At 29.4% G+C, this 18,324-nt stretch overlaps 2 protein-coding genes across 3 annotated transcripts; one reads left to right on the plus strand and one right to left on the minus strand.

Moving 5' to 3' along the window:
* The first annotated feature begins 432 nt into the window (after window positions 1-432).
* On the plus strand, window positions 433-6,353 carry LOC101491650 (serine/threonine-protein phosphatase PP2A catalytic subunit). The gene is made up of 11 exons (XM_004494247.4): window positions 433-745; window positions 1,710-1,766; window positions 2,184-2,267; window positions 2,568-2,639; window positions 3,155-3,226; window positions 3,500-3,540; window positions 4,394-4,460; window positions 5,151-5,342; window positions 5,467-5,556; window positions 5,652-5,759; window positions 5,868-6,353. The coding sequence occupies exons 1-11, from the start codon at window positions 653-655 to the stop codon at window positions 5,931-5,933; spliced, it is 942 nt and encodes a 313-aa protein (XP_004494304.1). The 5' UTR covers window positions 433-652; the 3' UTR covers window positions 5,934-6,353.
* Window positions 6,354-6,629: 276 nt separating this feature from the next.
* LOC101491960 (lipid phosphate phosphatase delta) lies at window positions 6,630-16,277 on the minus strand. 2 transcript variants are annotated; one of them, XM_004494248.4, is made up of 9 exons: window positions 16,138-16,277; window positions 10,309-10,495; window positions 10,102-10,197; window positions 9,916-9,990; window positions 9,649-9,779; window positions 8,685-8,788; window positions 8,461-8,589; window positions 8,225-8,340; window positions 6,630-7,107 (listed from the first exon to the last, which is right to left on the minus strand). In XM_004494248.4, exons 2-9 carry the CDS (start codon window positions 10,468-10,470, stop codon window positions 6,751-6,753), a joined length of 1,170 nt encoding a protein of 389 aa, XP_004494305.1. In that variant the 5' UTR covers window positions 10,471-10,495; window positions 16,138-16,277; the 3' UTR covers window positions 6,630-6,750. The 2 variants fall into 2 exon arrangements, with proteins under 2 accessions (XP_004494305.1, XP_073221699.1); XM_073365598.1 differs by lacking the exon at window positions 16,138-16,277 and having other exon boundaries at window positions 10,309-10,605.
* Between the last annotated feature and the right edge of the window lie 2,047 nt (window positions 16,278-18,324).

Here is an 18,324-nt window from a genome sequence, read left to right on the forward strand (position 1 = left end):
CTAACATAGAGGAATCAAAACTACAATTAAACATTTTATCCATCTTATTAATTTTGCATCTTACTCATTACATGTATATAATAAACAATTGATATGATAGTTTATGTAAGTTTCAAACTATCTCCAAAATTTATTACCCTAAGTGATTTATTTTATTTTTGTATATTAACCTCTGTGTTTTAATTCATACATAAATAATAAATAGAGGTTAAATACGCTGAATTATTATGTTGTCATCATATAATCTAATTACACATCATCTAAAGCGTAACAATTTTTAGATCTAAATGTTATTTCAAAAATTTCGAATGCTAAATGTTATTATAGTTAATAATTGAATCAAAATAATTGAATCAAATATCTGAAATTTAGTATAATAATTTATTCTTTTTCTTCCAACCAAACAAGCCTAAAGAAATTCAAAAAAGAAAAGTGAAAGAAAAGAAGAAAAAAAAAGAGCGATTATCGTGGAGCGTGCAAATGAAGCATTAGCTTGTTTATTTCACGCGCCTTCTCCATTTTCGATTTTCTCTTTCGTCCTCACTCCGAGCGAGAAAGGACGCTCCAAACAAAAAATCTTCAAATCTTAGGGTTACTTAAACTTTCCCTAATTTCCCTCTTTTCTTTCCCATTTCTTCCGATTCACCATACAATGGGTGCTAATTCAATGCTAACCGAGTCGACTCACGATCTCGATGAGCAGATCTCACAGCTCATGCAGTGCAAGCCACTCTCCGAACAACAGGTTTCTTTCAATTTCCCTCATCTCTTACGATCTGCTTCTCTCCTCACCAAATTCGCCACAAAAATGTCGATTTCTCTGATTTTTTACCTCTTCGCCCTCTGTCGCATCCAATACGAGTGTTTCAAGTGAATAATCTGTGAAACCACGGTTGATTTCTCGATTTGGAGTCTAAGATGCGTTTGTTTTTCGTTTTTTTGGTAATTTAGACCTAAAATTTCGCTGAAAATGATTTTCAGCTCTGAAATTTGGCTTTTCCTTATCTGGTATGTTTTTAGGGGTTTGTTAGGAGAATATGGTTTGTTATGTAACGCATTTGGAGATTTGATTCTGAAGATGTAGTTTTTCCTGTTTTGGAAATTGAAACTTTATGATTCTTGAATACGGATTTATCTTGAATTGTTGCTAGTGCCGTAAGAAATTTGGTAATTTCATGTTGAATGTAGTAATATGGTGATGGCGATGGGGTTACATAGGGAAAGTCATGGCTTTGTTGGCATCGTAGTGGATCAGATGTTGGTTTTCTGTGGGTTTTGTTGAAGCTTAGCACTGTGGTTGATTGGATGTGACTGAAGATTCATCAGATTAAAAAGGAAATGTGTTGGAGCTTAATGCATTCTTGGTGATATTTCAGTGGTTCCATTGTTTGTCTTTCTTTTTCTTTCTATACAAGAGGTCTAGTAGTGAAACTTTTTTACTTTCAATTTATTGAGATGGGAAAAAATAAAAATATCTGGATGTCATTTCTATATGAGTGATGTGTCTTGGGGGAATTTATTTTTCTTTCAGTATTTATCCACCTTAGAAATATCATTTATATTGACTGTCTTTGTATTGTTTGTTTTGAACAGTTATGTCTTTTATTAAGGAGCTATGCCAAATATATTTTACTCCGTGTGTTATTATCACACTGGGGAAAAAATACATAAAAATAAACTAATGAATTTGTCTTCTGTTCCAACTTTAGGTCAAAGAATTATGTGAGAAGGCTAAGGAGATTTTAATGGACGAAAGCAATGTCCAGGTAGAACCCTTTCTTCCTGCCTTATAGTTCAATTAAGGACTTTTTCTGTTTCTGGAGATATTGATCTCACTTGCATCACTACTGCTTGACTGCCGCTTGCATTACCTGAAAGTATGCCTTTATTGAGTCAGAATTTAGCTGGTTTTAAACTTTATCTTTTTTGGTTTTATTTTTCTACACATTGGGTTTATTAGACTAATATAATTGCTTTTAAGGCCTATTTTGTGAAAGAAGGATGTAGTTCCTTTAATCTTTCTTTCTTGAAATACTTAACTGGCCTGTGGCCTTGTGCAATATAGCTATTTGTCCATACCAATTACATTACAGCATTTCAATGCACCTTTTAATTGTTTGTTTCTCATCATAGTGAAAGAAACATTAATAATTATATTTCTTTTGGTATCTTCTGTACTACAGCCTGTCAAAAGCCCGGTGACAATTTGCGGCGATATTCATGGACAATTTCATGATCTTGCTGAACTATTTCGAATTGGAGGGAAGGTATATTTTCGGACTGTGAATTCATTTTTGTAATCAATCTTTTGTTTTAGTTGGGGAATGTATTATCATAACTAATAACTAACTACTTGAAACCTGTCAAAGAAAAAGCTTAGACTGAAAGTTCATCAGAGGCTCTGATAAGAGGTATAGAGTAGTAATGCAGGAACTACCTAATTGACTTCACTATGAGCCCAATATTCTGTTTTTATTTTTAATAAGTAACATGATAAGACTATTATTGGATGATATATTTATTGATCATTTAGATATTAAATCTAAGTATGTTTGTTTTGTTTACAGTGTCCAGATACCAACTACTTGTTTATGGGTGATTATGTGGACCGGGGTTATTATTCAGTTGAGACTGTAACAGTAAGTTCAACCAAGATAAACTTGTTTGATTTTTTCTTTCACTTTTCAACAGTCATTTTTTAGAAAATTTGCTTTTTATTACTCTCTCTGCACCAGACCTCTTTGGAGGTGCATTTTATGGTATTCATGTGCTAGGGAGACCAAAGATCAAGTGGAAAATTATTTTCAAGTAGTAGTCGATGAAGTTTGGGTCAGCTGTGAGCTTTATTTAAGTAGCCTTTTGCTATGGGAATTAAACTGAAAATGGAACTGTTCCTAAATGGCAGATAACTGCCTTCAAATTATTTTAAAACAGGCACAATTCAGTGAGGGGATAGTTTTAGATCTATTTCCTTAGGTATTACGAAGCAGTTATGCGATGATTGTTTTAGATCTATTCTGGTGCCTTTTGAGGTGGGATGTGGACTGATGGTAAAGCTACATTGATTTATTTTTGTTAATATATTTTGTTTCTTGTTTTTCCTTTGATTAAACATGTTATATTTCCAGACATACTAATTAGTTATTCTATCCAGCTCCTCGTTGCACTGAAAGTGCGGTATCCTCAGCGAATTACTATTCTTAGAGGAAACCATGAAAGCCGTCAGGTTCATATTTTCACTCTTCACTCAAATTTTTAACTTGCTCGTGTCTCCTGAGGTTCTTTATGGCATTTATTTCTGAACTTATATAGTAACTTTTCAGTCTTGAATGACTTAAAAATTAGCTATTCTTGGATGCTTTTTAGTAGTATTGTATTAAGGTTTATTTATTTATTGGGATTGTTATTTACTAAACATTGTGGGCTTTGATTTGAACACTTGTATGGGTCTTTATTATTTGTTGAGCTTATTATTTCTTTATATTTTTCTTTTATGCAGATTACTCAAGTATATGGGTTTTACGATGAATGCCTAAGAAAGTGAGTTTTGAACACCTTACTTTGGAGATCCTATGGAACAAAACATGAAGTGTTTCTGTGTAGCGAAATATGTGTAGGCATATGATGTCATAGTTTTTCCAATTGAAGTCCATTTTGTTAAATACTAATGTACAAGTTTGTTCGTAGTATTATTGGTTTCACAAACTTCGTTTTAAATGTGAACCATAGGGAAATCATTTCCCTTTTCCCCTGCAATATGCTCTTGTAGAGTTTTAACTCGTGTTATTTATTCCCTAGTTTTTGTTATTTTACGTACTGAACTGAATTCTGGGATGCACCACTGAATTGTGATTCTTGGTTTAGATTTATTCAGTTTTTAATATTGAAAAATATGTGGTATGACATCTGGTTGTATTAGTAACGATATCAAGTTGTATGTTATAAAATATCATACTAATATAATATATAATGTCCTGTGTTGTAGCTAACATAGGCAAATAAAATGTAAATCTGCCCTATTTTTGTCGCAAAAAAAATAAAATAATATGGAATACTATTTATTTTGTAGTGACAGAACAAAATAAATAAGGATATTTGATTTGATCTGGTACTTACTGTGGACAACACACCTAGACACTCACTTCATGTAGTTTTAAGTTGAAATGATTATTTATCCTATCAAAAGGAACGTTGTTAAGAATAACTAATGTACAGACATTTAGCTTTTGAGCTGAGGATTGCATCCTGGCTAGGCTCAGCTTTATGAATTTGTGATTTAGTTGATAATATTAATGTTAGCTTATTGGTTTGGCTTCTTGCACATCAACCATCTAATTTCTTGCTCTCTTTTTCACCATTCATGATAGTAGTTGCTTTTTACTTTTATTTGCAGGTATGGGAGCGCTAATGTTTGGAAGATCTTTACAGACCTCTTTGATTTTTTTCCATTGACCGCATTGGTTAGTACTTTTCAACCCCTTTGTATCGATTTTTTTTTTATTGAAAGTGTTTTCTGTTTGTTCATTTAATTTGGAAGATGGAGGAAATTTTTGGAATAAATTGTATTCTCTGTTTGCAATAATTGAAATTATCAACATTTATCTTTTGTTTAAGCTGTTCAAAGTACTTGTGTATACACTTCTCTTACATGTGATTTCTATCTTTTCACTGACATATGTCCTTTTCCTCAAGAAGTTAATACCATCAGAATGCCAATGTTGCTCCCTATATCATGTCTTATGACTTATGTGTACCTAATTTACAAATGATAAACTGGCCTCAATTTCTTTTTGTTCAGTATTAAGAAAAAAATATTTAATTTTCATGCAGTAGATTACTAGATTTTGATACTGGCTAAAATGGTAAATTTAAACAAACAGAAATGTAGTTTGTTTAAACTATGGATTATATTATATTTCTGGATATGATGATTTTCTGACAAATCTATCATTAAGGTCATAGCAGTTTCCCAAACAAGAGTGTCTGTTATGACTATAGTTCAATTTATGATGTAAGATTGATTCAATCTTACATCATAAAGATTGATTGAACAACTTTCATCAGTTTCAAATGATAAATAAATTAGATATTGTTAAGTTTTGTTACAAACTCTTGATCATTGACTTCTAATTTAATATACTCCCTTCCAGGTTGAATCAGAAATATTTTGCTTGCATGGTGGACTCTCGCCTTCAATTGAGACCCTTGATAACATAAGAAACTTTGACCGTGTTCAAGAGGTTCCTCATGAAGGGCCCATGTGTGATCTACTGTGGTCTGACCCAGATGACAGATGTGGCTGGGGGATTTCTCCTCGAGGTGCTGGATATACCTTTGGCCAGGTAAGCCATAGCTTTAATCTCTCAACTCTGTTCATGATTGAATATTTTATTTTATTTTTGTTAAAGCACCGAGAGATCTATTATGCATGAGGAATAATTTCAATTCCAATTCACATTCTTTCAGGACATATCTGAACAATTCAATCACACGAACAGCCTTAAATTGATTGCTAGAGCTCACCAGCTAGTTATGGATGGATTTAACTGGGCTCATGTAATTCTCCTTCTCATGGAACGATCTTTTTCATTCGCCCTCTTTAGAATTATAGGGTTAAAGTTTTAGACATGTACATTGTTTTGTTGAAACAGGAACAAAAGGTGGTTACCATTTTTAGTGCTCCTAACTACTGTTACCGATGTGGGAACATGGCTTCCATATTAGAAGTTGATGATTGCAAGGGCCATACATTTATCCAGGTCTGTTTCATTGTCATCCAACATAATTTGCATGCATTTTTTGGTAACAGTATTGTTTAGTTCCATCCCTTGGATTGTCTGCACATAAATTTATAATACTTCTCGCAGTTTGACCCTGCTCCAAGGAGAGGAGAACCTGATGTCACTCGAAGAACGCCTGACTACTTCCTGTAATTTAGCTGCTGCTGAATGTCATACTGGTATATCGTGGTTACTCTATTTCCGGTCTAATTTGAGATAGTTGTGCATCCTCATTGGTGAGATTGCTGTAGGCATATACACTTCCCATGCTTTTGTGGTTGTCCAAAGGCTCCTTTGATGTATGATAGGCAGGTTATATTCAACCCATCTGTTACACTCAAGAATTTGCTGGACACCCTGTTTGGAGAAGTCGTCAAGATAATGCCTATACGAGGATGTATTATTCCAGCAAAATGTGGATATTTTTTGTATGTTTTCCCTGTCATTTTTATTTTCTTTTATAATTTTCATGTTTTAGGTACTATGACTGGATCAATTAACTCGTGGATGCATTTGATGTTCTCTCAATTTTTAGTAAAAGTTGCATGATAATAGTGATTCGATTTGATGTTATGTTCAATTTAATTATCAGGCCTTATCTAAAGTTAGTCATTGTTAATCGCTACATGCTATTCTATCTTTTGTTGGCTCATCTTTAGTTGCTAATGTATGATATTTGCATACATTAGACATGATAATACACCTTGAAACAAATGTATCGATCTTGGTTGTATTGGAAATATCATTTGATAAAGAATACAAAACTTCAAATTAAAAATCAAAGGCTAATCGAATGCCAATTGTGGAAGCAAATTTTTTTTCTCGATTATATTATGTTAAACCTACTGATAAAGCAATATGACCCTTCACTAATTTCTCACTGAGGAGTAAATGATCTATGGTTCTTACATGATACAATATGATGACCCTGCTGTACAAAATTTTGCTAAAATATATGTATATCTGAACGTCAAAGGTTCATGTATGAAAAAAGAGATGGCACTAGGTCAACTACAGACCATGCAAGACCTGCATATTGAAGAAATCTAATTCCAGTATCAACATCAAAAGCCTTTGATTTTTCTCCTGTCATAGCTCCATTCACTGTGGGGAGATAGCTTGTTGATTTTATTGGGATGCCCAAAGTGTTTGCAACCACAGGAATAGTCCATTTCGCAAGAGTCTTGCTGCAGAATTTTACAATTAGAATCGTAGGTATTCCCAAGAGCATTCTTCCCATGAATTCGGGTATTGTCATTTCTGAAGTGAACAAACGATGAACATTGTCATGGTGAAATTGATGGTATGTTTGTTGTACCCCAGTCACCTGAAGAACATGAGCACTTAGATTAATACATACCGGTATGAGTTACAAAAATGTTAAGGAAATTTATAAAATTGAATGTTTTGCGGTCCTAAATATTAATCTAATTTGCGACTTAAAAAAATGTTAAGGAAATAAATAAGATTGGATGTTCCGTCGTCTTAAACATAAATATAAATTTGCCTATGCTTAATATTTGGGGTGATCAAGAATCTGCCAAACCCTGGACAAAATACAAAGACACTATCATGTTTAAAAAGTTGTTTCTGTATCGCAGTAATAAATTATTAATTAATAAATAATGTATATTTAACTTTGATTTCCACAAAATCTGAATGGTTTACATAAGATACTACTATTCAAGACCAGTGATTGACGTCACATAAGCCATTTTCAGTGATTGGGTGTTATTTGCCAAACAACCCGAGACTAATTCAGGTGGATGCACCTCCATCACATGTTAGTTCCATAATTCAGACGGCGAGTGATTGAATGAAATTAAGTCCACTTCTTACCATTTTTATTTTTATGAATATTATTCGTTAGTTTGGTAGGAAGAGGGAAAATGTTAGTTGCAACAATCGATCAAACTCTGTAGTCTGTATCTCTTGCACAAAACTTCTCCGGTGTCCTACCCCAGAAACATTCAGAATTTAAAGTCTGATGTGCAGCCGCCAATTCGTGTGTTCGGTTTTATTTTAGTGAAAATTTATTTTGATTAAATTGATTTTATTTAAAAGTGAGTTGGAGGTAAAATGATTTATGTTTGCATAAGATTCACTTAAAAGTGAGTTGAACAATATGTTTGAGTGTAAACATCGTGTTTGCAGGCAAAAACTACAAATCCTAACTTCAAAATCAATTTTGGAGACAAAACCAATTATAACAAAAAAATCTCAAATATACGAAAATCAATTTTAAGATTTCAGAATCACTTTTGGCTCTTTCAGAAGTGAATAACCATGCACTTAAAGTGGTCTATAGCTAGTCAATTATAATTCATTAAAGTAGTCTTAGATGAACGAAGAAGAGATTATATAAAATAGAGTATATTCATTCATAATAAAAGAAGAAAGATGAAGTACATGTAGGTCACATTAAAGGATAAGAAACTACTTACAATTCCCAATGCAACTCCATTGAAAGCAGTGTGAAACTCAAAACTTGGAGTTGGAAGTTCAGGAGTTGGATAAGCAAAAAGCAGAATGAAGCTCAAAGCAGCCCAAAAGGTTGTAACTGCAACAAAAACAGATTAAGATAAGCTAGGATACAAGGAAAAAAACTTATCAAGAAGAAAAAACTTTCAAAAAATACGAAGTAATTTTGTATAGAAAAGATGCTGAATTAGAAGAATACCATTTTGTCCCGAGACCACAAAACTGTCAATGTATTCATGAACTGTAAGCCACAATCCAAGGATTCCGAGTCCAAGAAAAAGGCCAGCAGCAACATCAATCAAACTATGCATACCAAGATAAATTCTTCCTACAAAAAATAACAAACAGTTTTAATTGTTCTGCTGTACAATAGGCCAAAAAATTGGAACTCACTAATAGATTAGAAATAATAAAAAAACCTACCCAAACCAACGAGAGCCACGAACAAACAAGCAAGGGAAACTCCAAAATAATTAATATAGGCACCTTGAATTTGAGTATGAGTCAGGACATAGTGCAAAAGGTAGCTGATAAACACCCATTCCAACGGAAAACATCCATTAATGACAAACACAGAATTGAAAGCAAGTGTTTCATCTTTCTCATTAGATAATCTGACTTAAAAAAACTGTAATTCTAATCATTTTAAGGTGCCAATAGAAGAAAGATGAAATATATGATTGCAAATATATTACCATGTTTTTACTTATTTGGTTATTTTCTATTCTCCATAGTTGGCCAAGAAAATAGGTAAAGAAAGATGAAGTTAAACATGCGACTTGAATTGTAAGGCATGCATGCCACCCTTCTCAATTCTTTGGTCACAGTGCATAACTAACATCTCAATGGCCAATCCACCACAAGCAAGCAGCCTTAAGAACACAGCACAAGACACAACTCCCTCACTCTAAACTCTAACAAAACAATATTCCTAGGCATAGGTCCATGGAAGCTTTTCAATTGAAATAAATTTGCAGTTCTTCACTTCCGGAAAAGTTTTATGAACTCATAGATGTCTATGAAGTTAAATAAGATAACTTTTCAAAAAAGTATAACGCAGAAGCCAATTTCGACTTATACATTGGGCTGTGATTAGATTTATCTGGGAAGTTTACCCAATCTGACTCGTAGGCTTTGTTTGGGAGTTACGAGAGAAATGGAACAAGGGATTTAGGGGCAAGGAAGGATGAAGGGATGATAGCCCTCATTCTCATATAGGGGGTTTATTTTTTCTCCATAAAACTAAAACCCTCCTATATGGGAGAACTCAAAAAATGAAGTGGAGGAGATCCATTCACTCCCCTTCGCTCCTAACTCCCAAACAAACCCTTAGTCACACACCAAGCATGATGACTTAAAGAAAAAAATCAAATAACAAAAAAAATACCCAGATAAGCAAACTGTGTTGAGTGTGTGAGAAGAAGGAAGTCCATATTCTAAAGCATTCTCTTCCTCGTCTTTTGTAGCAGTCACTCTCCTCACAGGTGGAGAAGCTGGTCTTGGTGCTGAAACCACATCCTATAGTGTGACAAATAAACAAACACCATAAGTATACAAACATTAAAACACAACATGTAATGATGTAACTATACAAAAGGGCTAAATCCAATTTTAATTTAAATGAATATATAAACACATAGTACATGATACATACCTTTATGCAGTTCCCTATATAATCACAAAACGCCATCAACAACGTCATTTGCCTAGCCAATTGGCCATGGCCACTCTACACAGAACCCAAAAATCCAATAAATTACAGTTTTTTAAACAAAAATTTATCTTTTTTTTTTTTTGTAAATAAGCAAAATTTTATCTGATATCATAAACGCATACGTACCCAGAAAAGCAAAGGGAGAAAAGCAGTGTAAAAGGGCACAGAAACAACACAAGACAACCCAGAGAAAAGAGCATCAAGAAATCCAGCCCTGTAACTCTGCATCAACAAAAAAATCAAATAAAATCAACATTCACAACAAAAACATTGAAAAGCTAAGAAATTTAAGAGAATCAAAATCTGTGGTTCTTTTTTTTTTTTTTTTGTTACCTGGATCTGAAGGAGAATTGGGGTTCCGGTTTCAACATAGTGAGTAACGAAAGGTTGAAGGAAAGATCTAAGCTTTAGAGTGAGATTGAGGTATGAAGATGAGAAAAGCCAAAAGAGTATTCCAGCAAGAACCGAACCTTGCCATAGTGCTGAACCCTCCATTGTTCTTCTTCTAATTTCTCTTCTACTTTGTATGGTGGAAAGAAGAAGAAGAAGAAGAAGAAGAGAATAGAACAAGAAATGAGAATCGCAGGAACAGAAATAGTAACGTGACTTTACTGAATCTAAATTATTAGATTATTATTAAACGAACCGTTATTTGCATTTATTCAACTTTTTTGGTTATTATTATATATCTTTTTAGCAGGAAAAAAGTGGGGATTATTTTGAGCCATTAATTAGTAAGTAATTAATTAATTTTATATATTCTTTTCATGTGTCCTCCAATTCGTCGAATTCGATGGCAGCCGTGGGTAATCTGTCTATAAGCTGTATCGTATTAATTAAATGGGTATATATATTTTTAGTGGAAAAATGGGTATATTAATTAATTCTATTTATTTTTTTTTTGTTAAAAGGAAAGGGTCAAACCGCATGAGGTAAGAAGAAACAAAAGCACCGTTTCATTGGTTTAAATATATATATATAAAGATAGTTTAAATGGTTCAGTTTTGCAAAAACAAAATGGTAAAAAGGTTTGGTAAAGTCTTTGATAGTTTGAAATGTTGTTGGATATCAGTTCTGAAAACAAAATTAATTTAGAATTTAAATATTATTTAATATTATATATTGCAGTTTGTTAGTTAATTAAGTTGATTTATTAATTATATTAATTAATTATTTTATATTAATGAATTGTTTATTTAATTGATTTTATAAATTTATATAATCATTTTTAATTATTAATATTATTTAATTTTTTATCAATAATTTAAACATTTAAAATGATTTAATATAAAAATAATATATTAATACATGTACGATATTCTACCCAACAAAACTTTAAAGTATAAAAAGAAAAATTACATCCTCATGAATGTACATGGAAACATTACATGTGGAAACATTCCACTTACACCTACTAAAAAGCGTGCTGATTTTTTTATAACATTCCATGTCCATGGTATATATATCTATATATAAACTGATAACTATGTGTAACATTATGGAAAAAAAAAAATCATGTGTAGGATCAATCACCGGGCTTTGTTTTGTTTTGGAAAGAAAAAAAGGTGAGAGGAAAAGGAAAAAAAAATGGTAAAAAAGTAAAATAAAAATGATTATACAGTTGTTTGATAAAAACTATCAAAAAAAAATGAGAAAATGTAAAAACGTGTTCGAGAAGTGTTTTACGATCTTTCCTGTTTTGGCCTTTTCCCCTTTATTACGTTTAAGTGTTGGCCCCGCAAAATTCAAGTAAGTATAAAACAAAAAATAATAGGAAGAAACTTCAACAAGTAGTGGGATCAACAAGTAAAAGCTCCTTTCCTTTTTTTCAACAGATTATAAAAGTTTAGGTGCTCCTACTAAACTCAAAATTTTATAAGGCTTAAATATATTTAGTCTATAAAAGTATAATAAAATTTAATTTTAATATCTGTAAATTTATTATTTGTGTATAGTTTTAAGTTTAATTGAAAATTGAAAATTTTAAAATAATTCTACATATAATTGTAAAGTAAGTGTGACTTAATATTATACATATGATTTTAATATTATGATATGTACTTAAAATATTTAATTTAAAGAATATAAGTGTACTGAAGTCATATAATTAAAGTTTGAGATAAATTATAATAATTTTTACATAATATTATTATTTGATTGTCATTATATAAGAATCATAGTTTTTAAAAATTTGAGTGTAATTTCTTTTGCTTTAATTATTATTTAAATTTTTCTACTTATCTATTTTTCAACAATATATCACTATAGTCTATAAGTTTCACGGGTATCTTTCTAGAAATTATTTTTATTTTTTACAATGTTACATATGAAAACTATAATACGAATCATTGGAGCTTTTTTAAAACAAAGTAAAATAAATACAGTTATGGATATTTTGATACTACACAATTAAAAGTCAATGTGGAAGGAAGTGAGAACTCCACATGAATCCATTTGGCGCTACACCAAACTGACCAGTCAACGGCCGTCACTCAAACCAGTTTTCTTTTTTTAATTATCATTGCATGAATGAATTTCATAATATATAACGAAAAAGACAAGTTCTACCTGCCATTAAAAATAGTGTGTGTGGATATTATAAGTTTTTTTTAATTTATTTACATATGCACTATATAATATTTATTAAATTAAGAATTTTGATATATAAAAATATATCATTTAATATTAATATTGATGTAACAAATATATTAATTTTTGGATGCATCTTACAAGTCTTCACCAAAAATAGTGTTATACCACTTGAACATAGAAAGTGACTATTGATGTAAACATTTTTTTTCTTCTATTTTTGTTGCTTGATAGCGTGTGGTGTTTGTGTGACGCCACCATGATTATGAACTAACTAGTTTCCAAGCATGTGGTTATGTAGACCTTTTGGATTTGGAAGAGGAGGATGTGTTATTTAACGACCAATTCACCTTAATATACATTGCCGACCCCGTAACGGAGGATACTTGACGCTTCACAATGCACTGGTCATAGTTTACTTCAGAATGTGCGTGAATGTGAATAAATAAGTAAATTGATTTATTAAATTCATTATTAAATTTTGTAAATTGATAAATAGATGTTTAAAATTATAAAATGTTAATTAAAATATTTTATATTTATATTTATTGTTATTGTTTATGATGTGACATGATAATTAAATATAAATTTATTTATATTGATCTCACATAATGTTGTTACAATATTAATTAATTTTTCTATAAAATTTAAATATTTTATAAATTAATTTATTAATAATTAATTTATACATAATTATAATTACTTAAAAATTTGTCTTTGAAATAATACAATTTAATTGATAATTTATTTTCAAGAAGATAGCATTGATATATAATAAATGTTGACAAATCACATAATCATTACATCAAAATATTTAAAAGCAAAAATTTATCAATGAACTATTTTAATTGATATTTTACAATATCTATTTATCAATTTAAAATTTTTAACAATTAATATGATCAACATTCATAATTTAAAAACTAATTTATCTATTCACTCGCACGAAGTTATATAGATTTTTTTTTGTGCACGATCTATTTGAAGTAGTATGAAAAATAAGTCATATATGTAATTGTCTTAAATATGTAAATCATTTTATTTACTTGATGTTATTTCAAAAACACCTTTTAATTAAAATATCTATTTGTAATAAGTTTTTTATTCTCGTGGAATAAGTTGACATGAAGAGGACATTATTTTTTACATACTGTTTTTTTTTTAATCAAAATAAAAAAATATAAATACATCAGTGATTGTTAAAATATCTTAATTATGTTAGCATTTTAAGAGCAAAACCCAATGTAAACATCTAAGAGCAAAACCAACATCATCTTCATTAAATACCTTAAAAAAAAAAACCTTACCCATGTAATTTTTTATTAAAATAAAAAATTAATTATACTTAATTAAAAGTATGCTTTTTGTTATTTGCTTGTAACCAAAGTTGGAGGGAGTCTCCTCGGTTGATGATATTCCTCTTTAAGACAAATTCTGATACTCCATTTTTCTCTTTGAGTATCACATTAATAAATTTATAAAATAAAAATGTCCTAAAATAAGTATCACTTTATATTTTATTCTAATTCTATTCAAAATTAATATTTATATACGCATTACTATCACAAGTCAATTTTCCCTATATACTTACGATTATAGATTACACTCAATAGTTAAATTTGTTACACATTCGTGACACGGTGAAAACACACTCCGTTCCCTCTGTCTCTAGTATTTGATCTTTTAATTATTTTTCTTATCATCCCAAAATTTTAGTTGTTTTAGAAAAAGCGTATTTAATTAGACATGCTTCTTTTTCTTTATGCTAGTACAAAGAAAATATAGCATGTATTAAATATGATGTTTACTAAATGTGGTAAATTGTAATGAGAGGTCTAATTTTTTTTTAATTTTTATAATCTTAATAAATAAAAAGTGAACTTTTTTTTGTTAAATATATTTGTAATTCTTATAAAATTATGATCTTTCATATTTAGTCCTTAAAATTTTTTTACTTATAATCTCTATTTTAATTTTATAGAGACATTTTTTAGGGACTAAATATATTATTTTTTTACAAAAAAAAATTAAAATAAAGACTAAAAGTTAACAACAACAAAAATTAGAAACTAAATAATTTATAATTTATCTTATTATTATTTTTAATTATTAAAATAATATTTTCTTTTTATAAGAGATTCAATTTTTTAAATTGAACAAACTTTTCAAAATATCTTAGATGACCTTGATAAAATGGTCATTAATGTCATTCTTTTTAATAATACTTAAAAATACATAAATTTGTATTTAATTTTTGTTGTTGCTTAATATGTTGATTCAAACGGTAAAGAAATAAAGAAAATGAATAAAAGAGTAGTAGATTATAATTATGGTGGGGTGTGACTTTAGGTACATATAAGTAGGGGTGGAATAGGCTAGACCGTCGTGTCTATGACCTGATTTATTTGTTGTATAGTCTGACCTGACATGTTTAATAAAAAGATTAAGTTCATATTTTATTTAAAGTCTGTTAATTTAAATATATCAGATTCAGGCTTATAAAAAAATTTATTATTTATTAATATTTGTTATTTTTAATTTGCTAATTATGAGTTCATTTTGTTTCTTTATTTTTTTGGAAGGTTGCAGCATACTTGTTAGTTATAATTTTATTAGATTTGATTATAATTTTATTAATTTTATTTATGTTTATTATTTTATTAGTTTTCCTTTTATATATAAAGGTATAATTTAGCTTTTTTAAAAAATGTAAAATATATTATTTTAATGCTTTAATGTGAAATAGGCTTTCAGTTTAGACCAAATCGGAAAAAAAAATAATTAATAAAAAATAAAAATCTATGATAGGATGTAAGCTAAACTCATACTGAAAAATTAATCATAAATCTAATTCAGACCTTTCAAAGTCTAGTATGACCTGACGTAAGGTTGTTGCATACTTGTTAGTTATAATTTTATTAGTTTTATTTATGTTTATTATTTTATTAGTTTTCCTTTTATATATAAAGGCATAATTTAACTTATTTAAAAAATGTAAAATATATTATTTTAATGCTTTAATGTGAAATAGGCTTTCAAGTTAGACCAAATCGGAAAAAAAATAATTAATAAAAAATAAAAATCTATGATAGGATGTAAGTTAAACTCATACTGAAAAAATTAATCATAAATCTAATTCAGACATTTCAAAGTCTAGTATGACCTGACTTAAGTAATAAAAGACCATCACTTTTAATAAATCAAATTCGAATAAGGATATTGATGGTTTCACATGAAATTTAATCAAATAATTGACAAAAATTAAAAAGTAAAAAAAATCAGATAAAATTACATGATATCAAAAGTTTGTCACATAATTGGGTTTTAGAGAAGTTTAGAGGAGAAGATTTCAAAATACTAAGTATATATTTTGTCATATATTTAAAATTTTAAAAAGATTGAAAGAATAACATTATTATAAATGGTTATATAATATTTTAATGTTTCTTCAATTTAAAAATGAAAAGTACTCTTCTTATCCCTTAACTTCCAAAATCTAACTCTGAAACACACAATAAGAGTCTAGTAATTGTGCAGGTTGGTTAATAGAAAAGATGGAAGAGAGTTGCATACCTACTGATGAAGCGGAGAATATGGGACCCGAGAAGCTTTAGTCAATCGGAGAATGATTTGGCGGCGGAGGAACGTTTGATTGCGTCGTTGAAATCGGTTTCTTCGTGGATGATATGATCGAAGCTTCGGTCATTTTAGACGTACTTTTGCTATTCCACGCAATTGGTATTTGAACTTCATCAATGGAAGCACGCCATTTTTCTTGTATTCTATTTCTATTGGTCATCTTTTTTCAAGTTCAACCATGAAATTGACCAAAGTCAAAATTAAAACCCCTCCTTTTCTTTTCCGTCTTCACATTAAACCCTTTTTTCTTTCTTTCAAGAGAGGCCCGTTGTAAAAATGGGCTCAGATCCAGGCCTGGTTTATCATTTAGGTGACCCTCATTATTGGTAGTTTTTTTCTCTACTCTTAATATTCTTCGTATTGATAAATTTAAAGATTATTTGAAATTGGTCTATTCATAGTATATTTTAGAGACTTTTAATAATATAGAGTGGAAAAATAAGTCATCCTCATTATTTGATAGAGAAAATATTGTCAAAAACATGATATTATATATCAGTCAAATTTATACTTCCCTTAATTTTCGTAATTCCAACAAACTTTGGGCCTCTTCCCTCTTGTATGGTGTCTTGGACTTGTGGATTTTCCCTCTTGGCTCGTTTTTATGGAATTTCCTTAAAAAAAATTACTTCAAATATTAATTAACTTCACAAAAATAAGCACTATATTTTTTCTTTTTTTGCGGTTAGCACGTTTGTTCTTTATTTACTAGCGTCCAGCGTGAGTGAATGGGAGAGAGAGGCCTTCTTCCCTTCAAAATATTAAAATAACATCTAAATTATTTCATAATGCGATAATTAACAATCAAAATTAACGCAATCTTTTTTAGTTTTTATCTAAAATTGTAATCTTGTTGTTATTCATGGATGGTCTAATTGTGATACATGCCAAAACATTTTATATAGTATATAATTCAATGTTTAGTATACAATTTTCTATAGTAAAAATAGACCGAGAATGAAACTTTTGAAAATACATAATTTTTAAATCTTTATGTTAGAGTGAATATGTAAATTTATCCTTAAAATTATAAGTATAATTTATATTAGTCTTTTAATTTTATAAATTGATAAACATATTTTTGATATTGTAAAATATCACAAAAATAATTTATTGTAAATTTTTCTTGGTAGATATTTTGAACCAACATTGTAATTGAATATGTAATTTATTTACGTTAATCATGTCATCTTCTCGAAAATAAATTTGTGATTAAATTTAATCATATCAAAAATAAATTTGTGAGTAATTGTAATTGTGCATTGAGTAATTATGAATAATTTAATCCATGAAAGATTTAAATTCATAGGAGTAATAACATGAGTTGCGATAACATCCACATAGATGAGTCAAATATTCAATAAATATATCACGTTATAATATCTAACTATAAATATTTAAATATGAATTATTTATATTATTATTTTATAATTTTAGAAATTATTTATAAATTTATAAAATTCAAAAATTATTTTACGTGACGTTTATTTAAAGGATAATTTTATTTATTCAATTTCAATCCTTTGTACTATGTTAATGGACATAAATTTTAACCATGAGACTTCAGTAACATTGATTTTCATCATCTTACCTGTCGGTCGGTATGGCTCGGTTGAGTTGGTGAGAACGATGAAGTTACAAAAAGGGACGAACTCATAACTCAGAAGAGTTGACAGATCCTTATGTTGTTACTATGTATATATGTTCACCAATTATGCCTTCAAGCTATTCCTGTCGCCACTTCCTTGTCCTTCAAATTGTGCAAACAAAAAGTACAAGACCCAACATTGATTACATATTCTTTTTTTACTACTATGCATCATTTATTTCATGTCTATGTGTCATTGTTCATTCCACTTGTAGCAGAGACATAGATGTTTCTCATCAATCATCACAAAGATCTTAAACCAAGATTCTCATTGATGTTCCTAGAAGAAACTAAAAGGATTATTGGAAAAAGTTAAGTCTCATATAGATGAAAATAAGATCATAAAAGAGTTTATAAAAAAAAGACAATCCTCATCTTATATGTTGGTTTTATGATGATGAGTTGAAACTCAATATAAAAATAAAAAATAGTATCAAAAGTCTATTGAATTGAGCCACCAAATATATTATTGA

Source organism: Cicer arietinum, chromosome 3, assembly GCF_000331145.2.
Source record: "Cicer arietinum cultivar CDC Frontier isolate Library 1 chromosome 3, Cicar.CDCFrontier_v2.0, whole genome shotgun sequence".
Classification (NCBI taxonomy): domain Eukaryota; kingdom Viridiplantae; phylum Streptophyta; class Magnoliopsida; order Fabales; family Fabaceae; genus Cicer; species Cicer arietinum.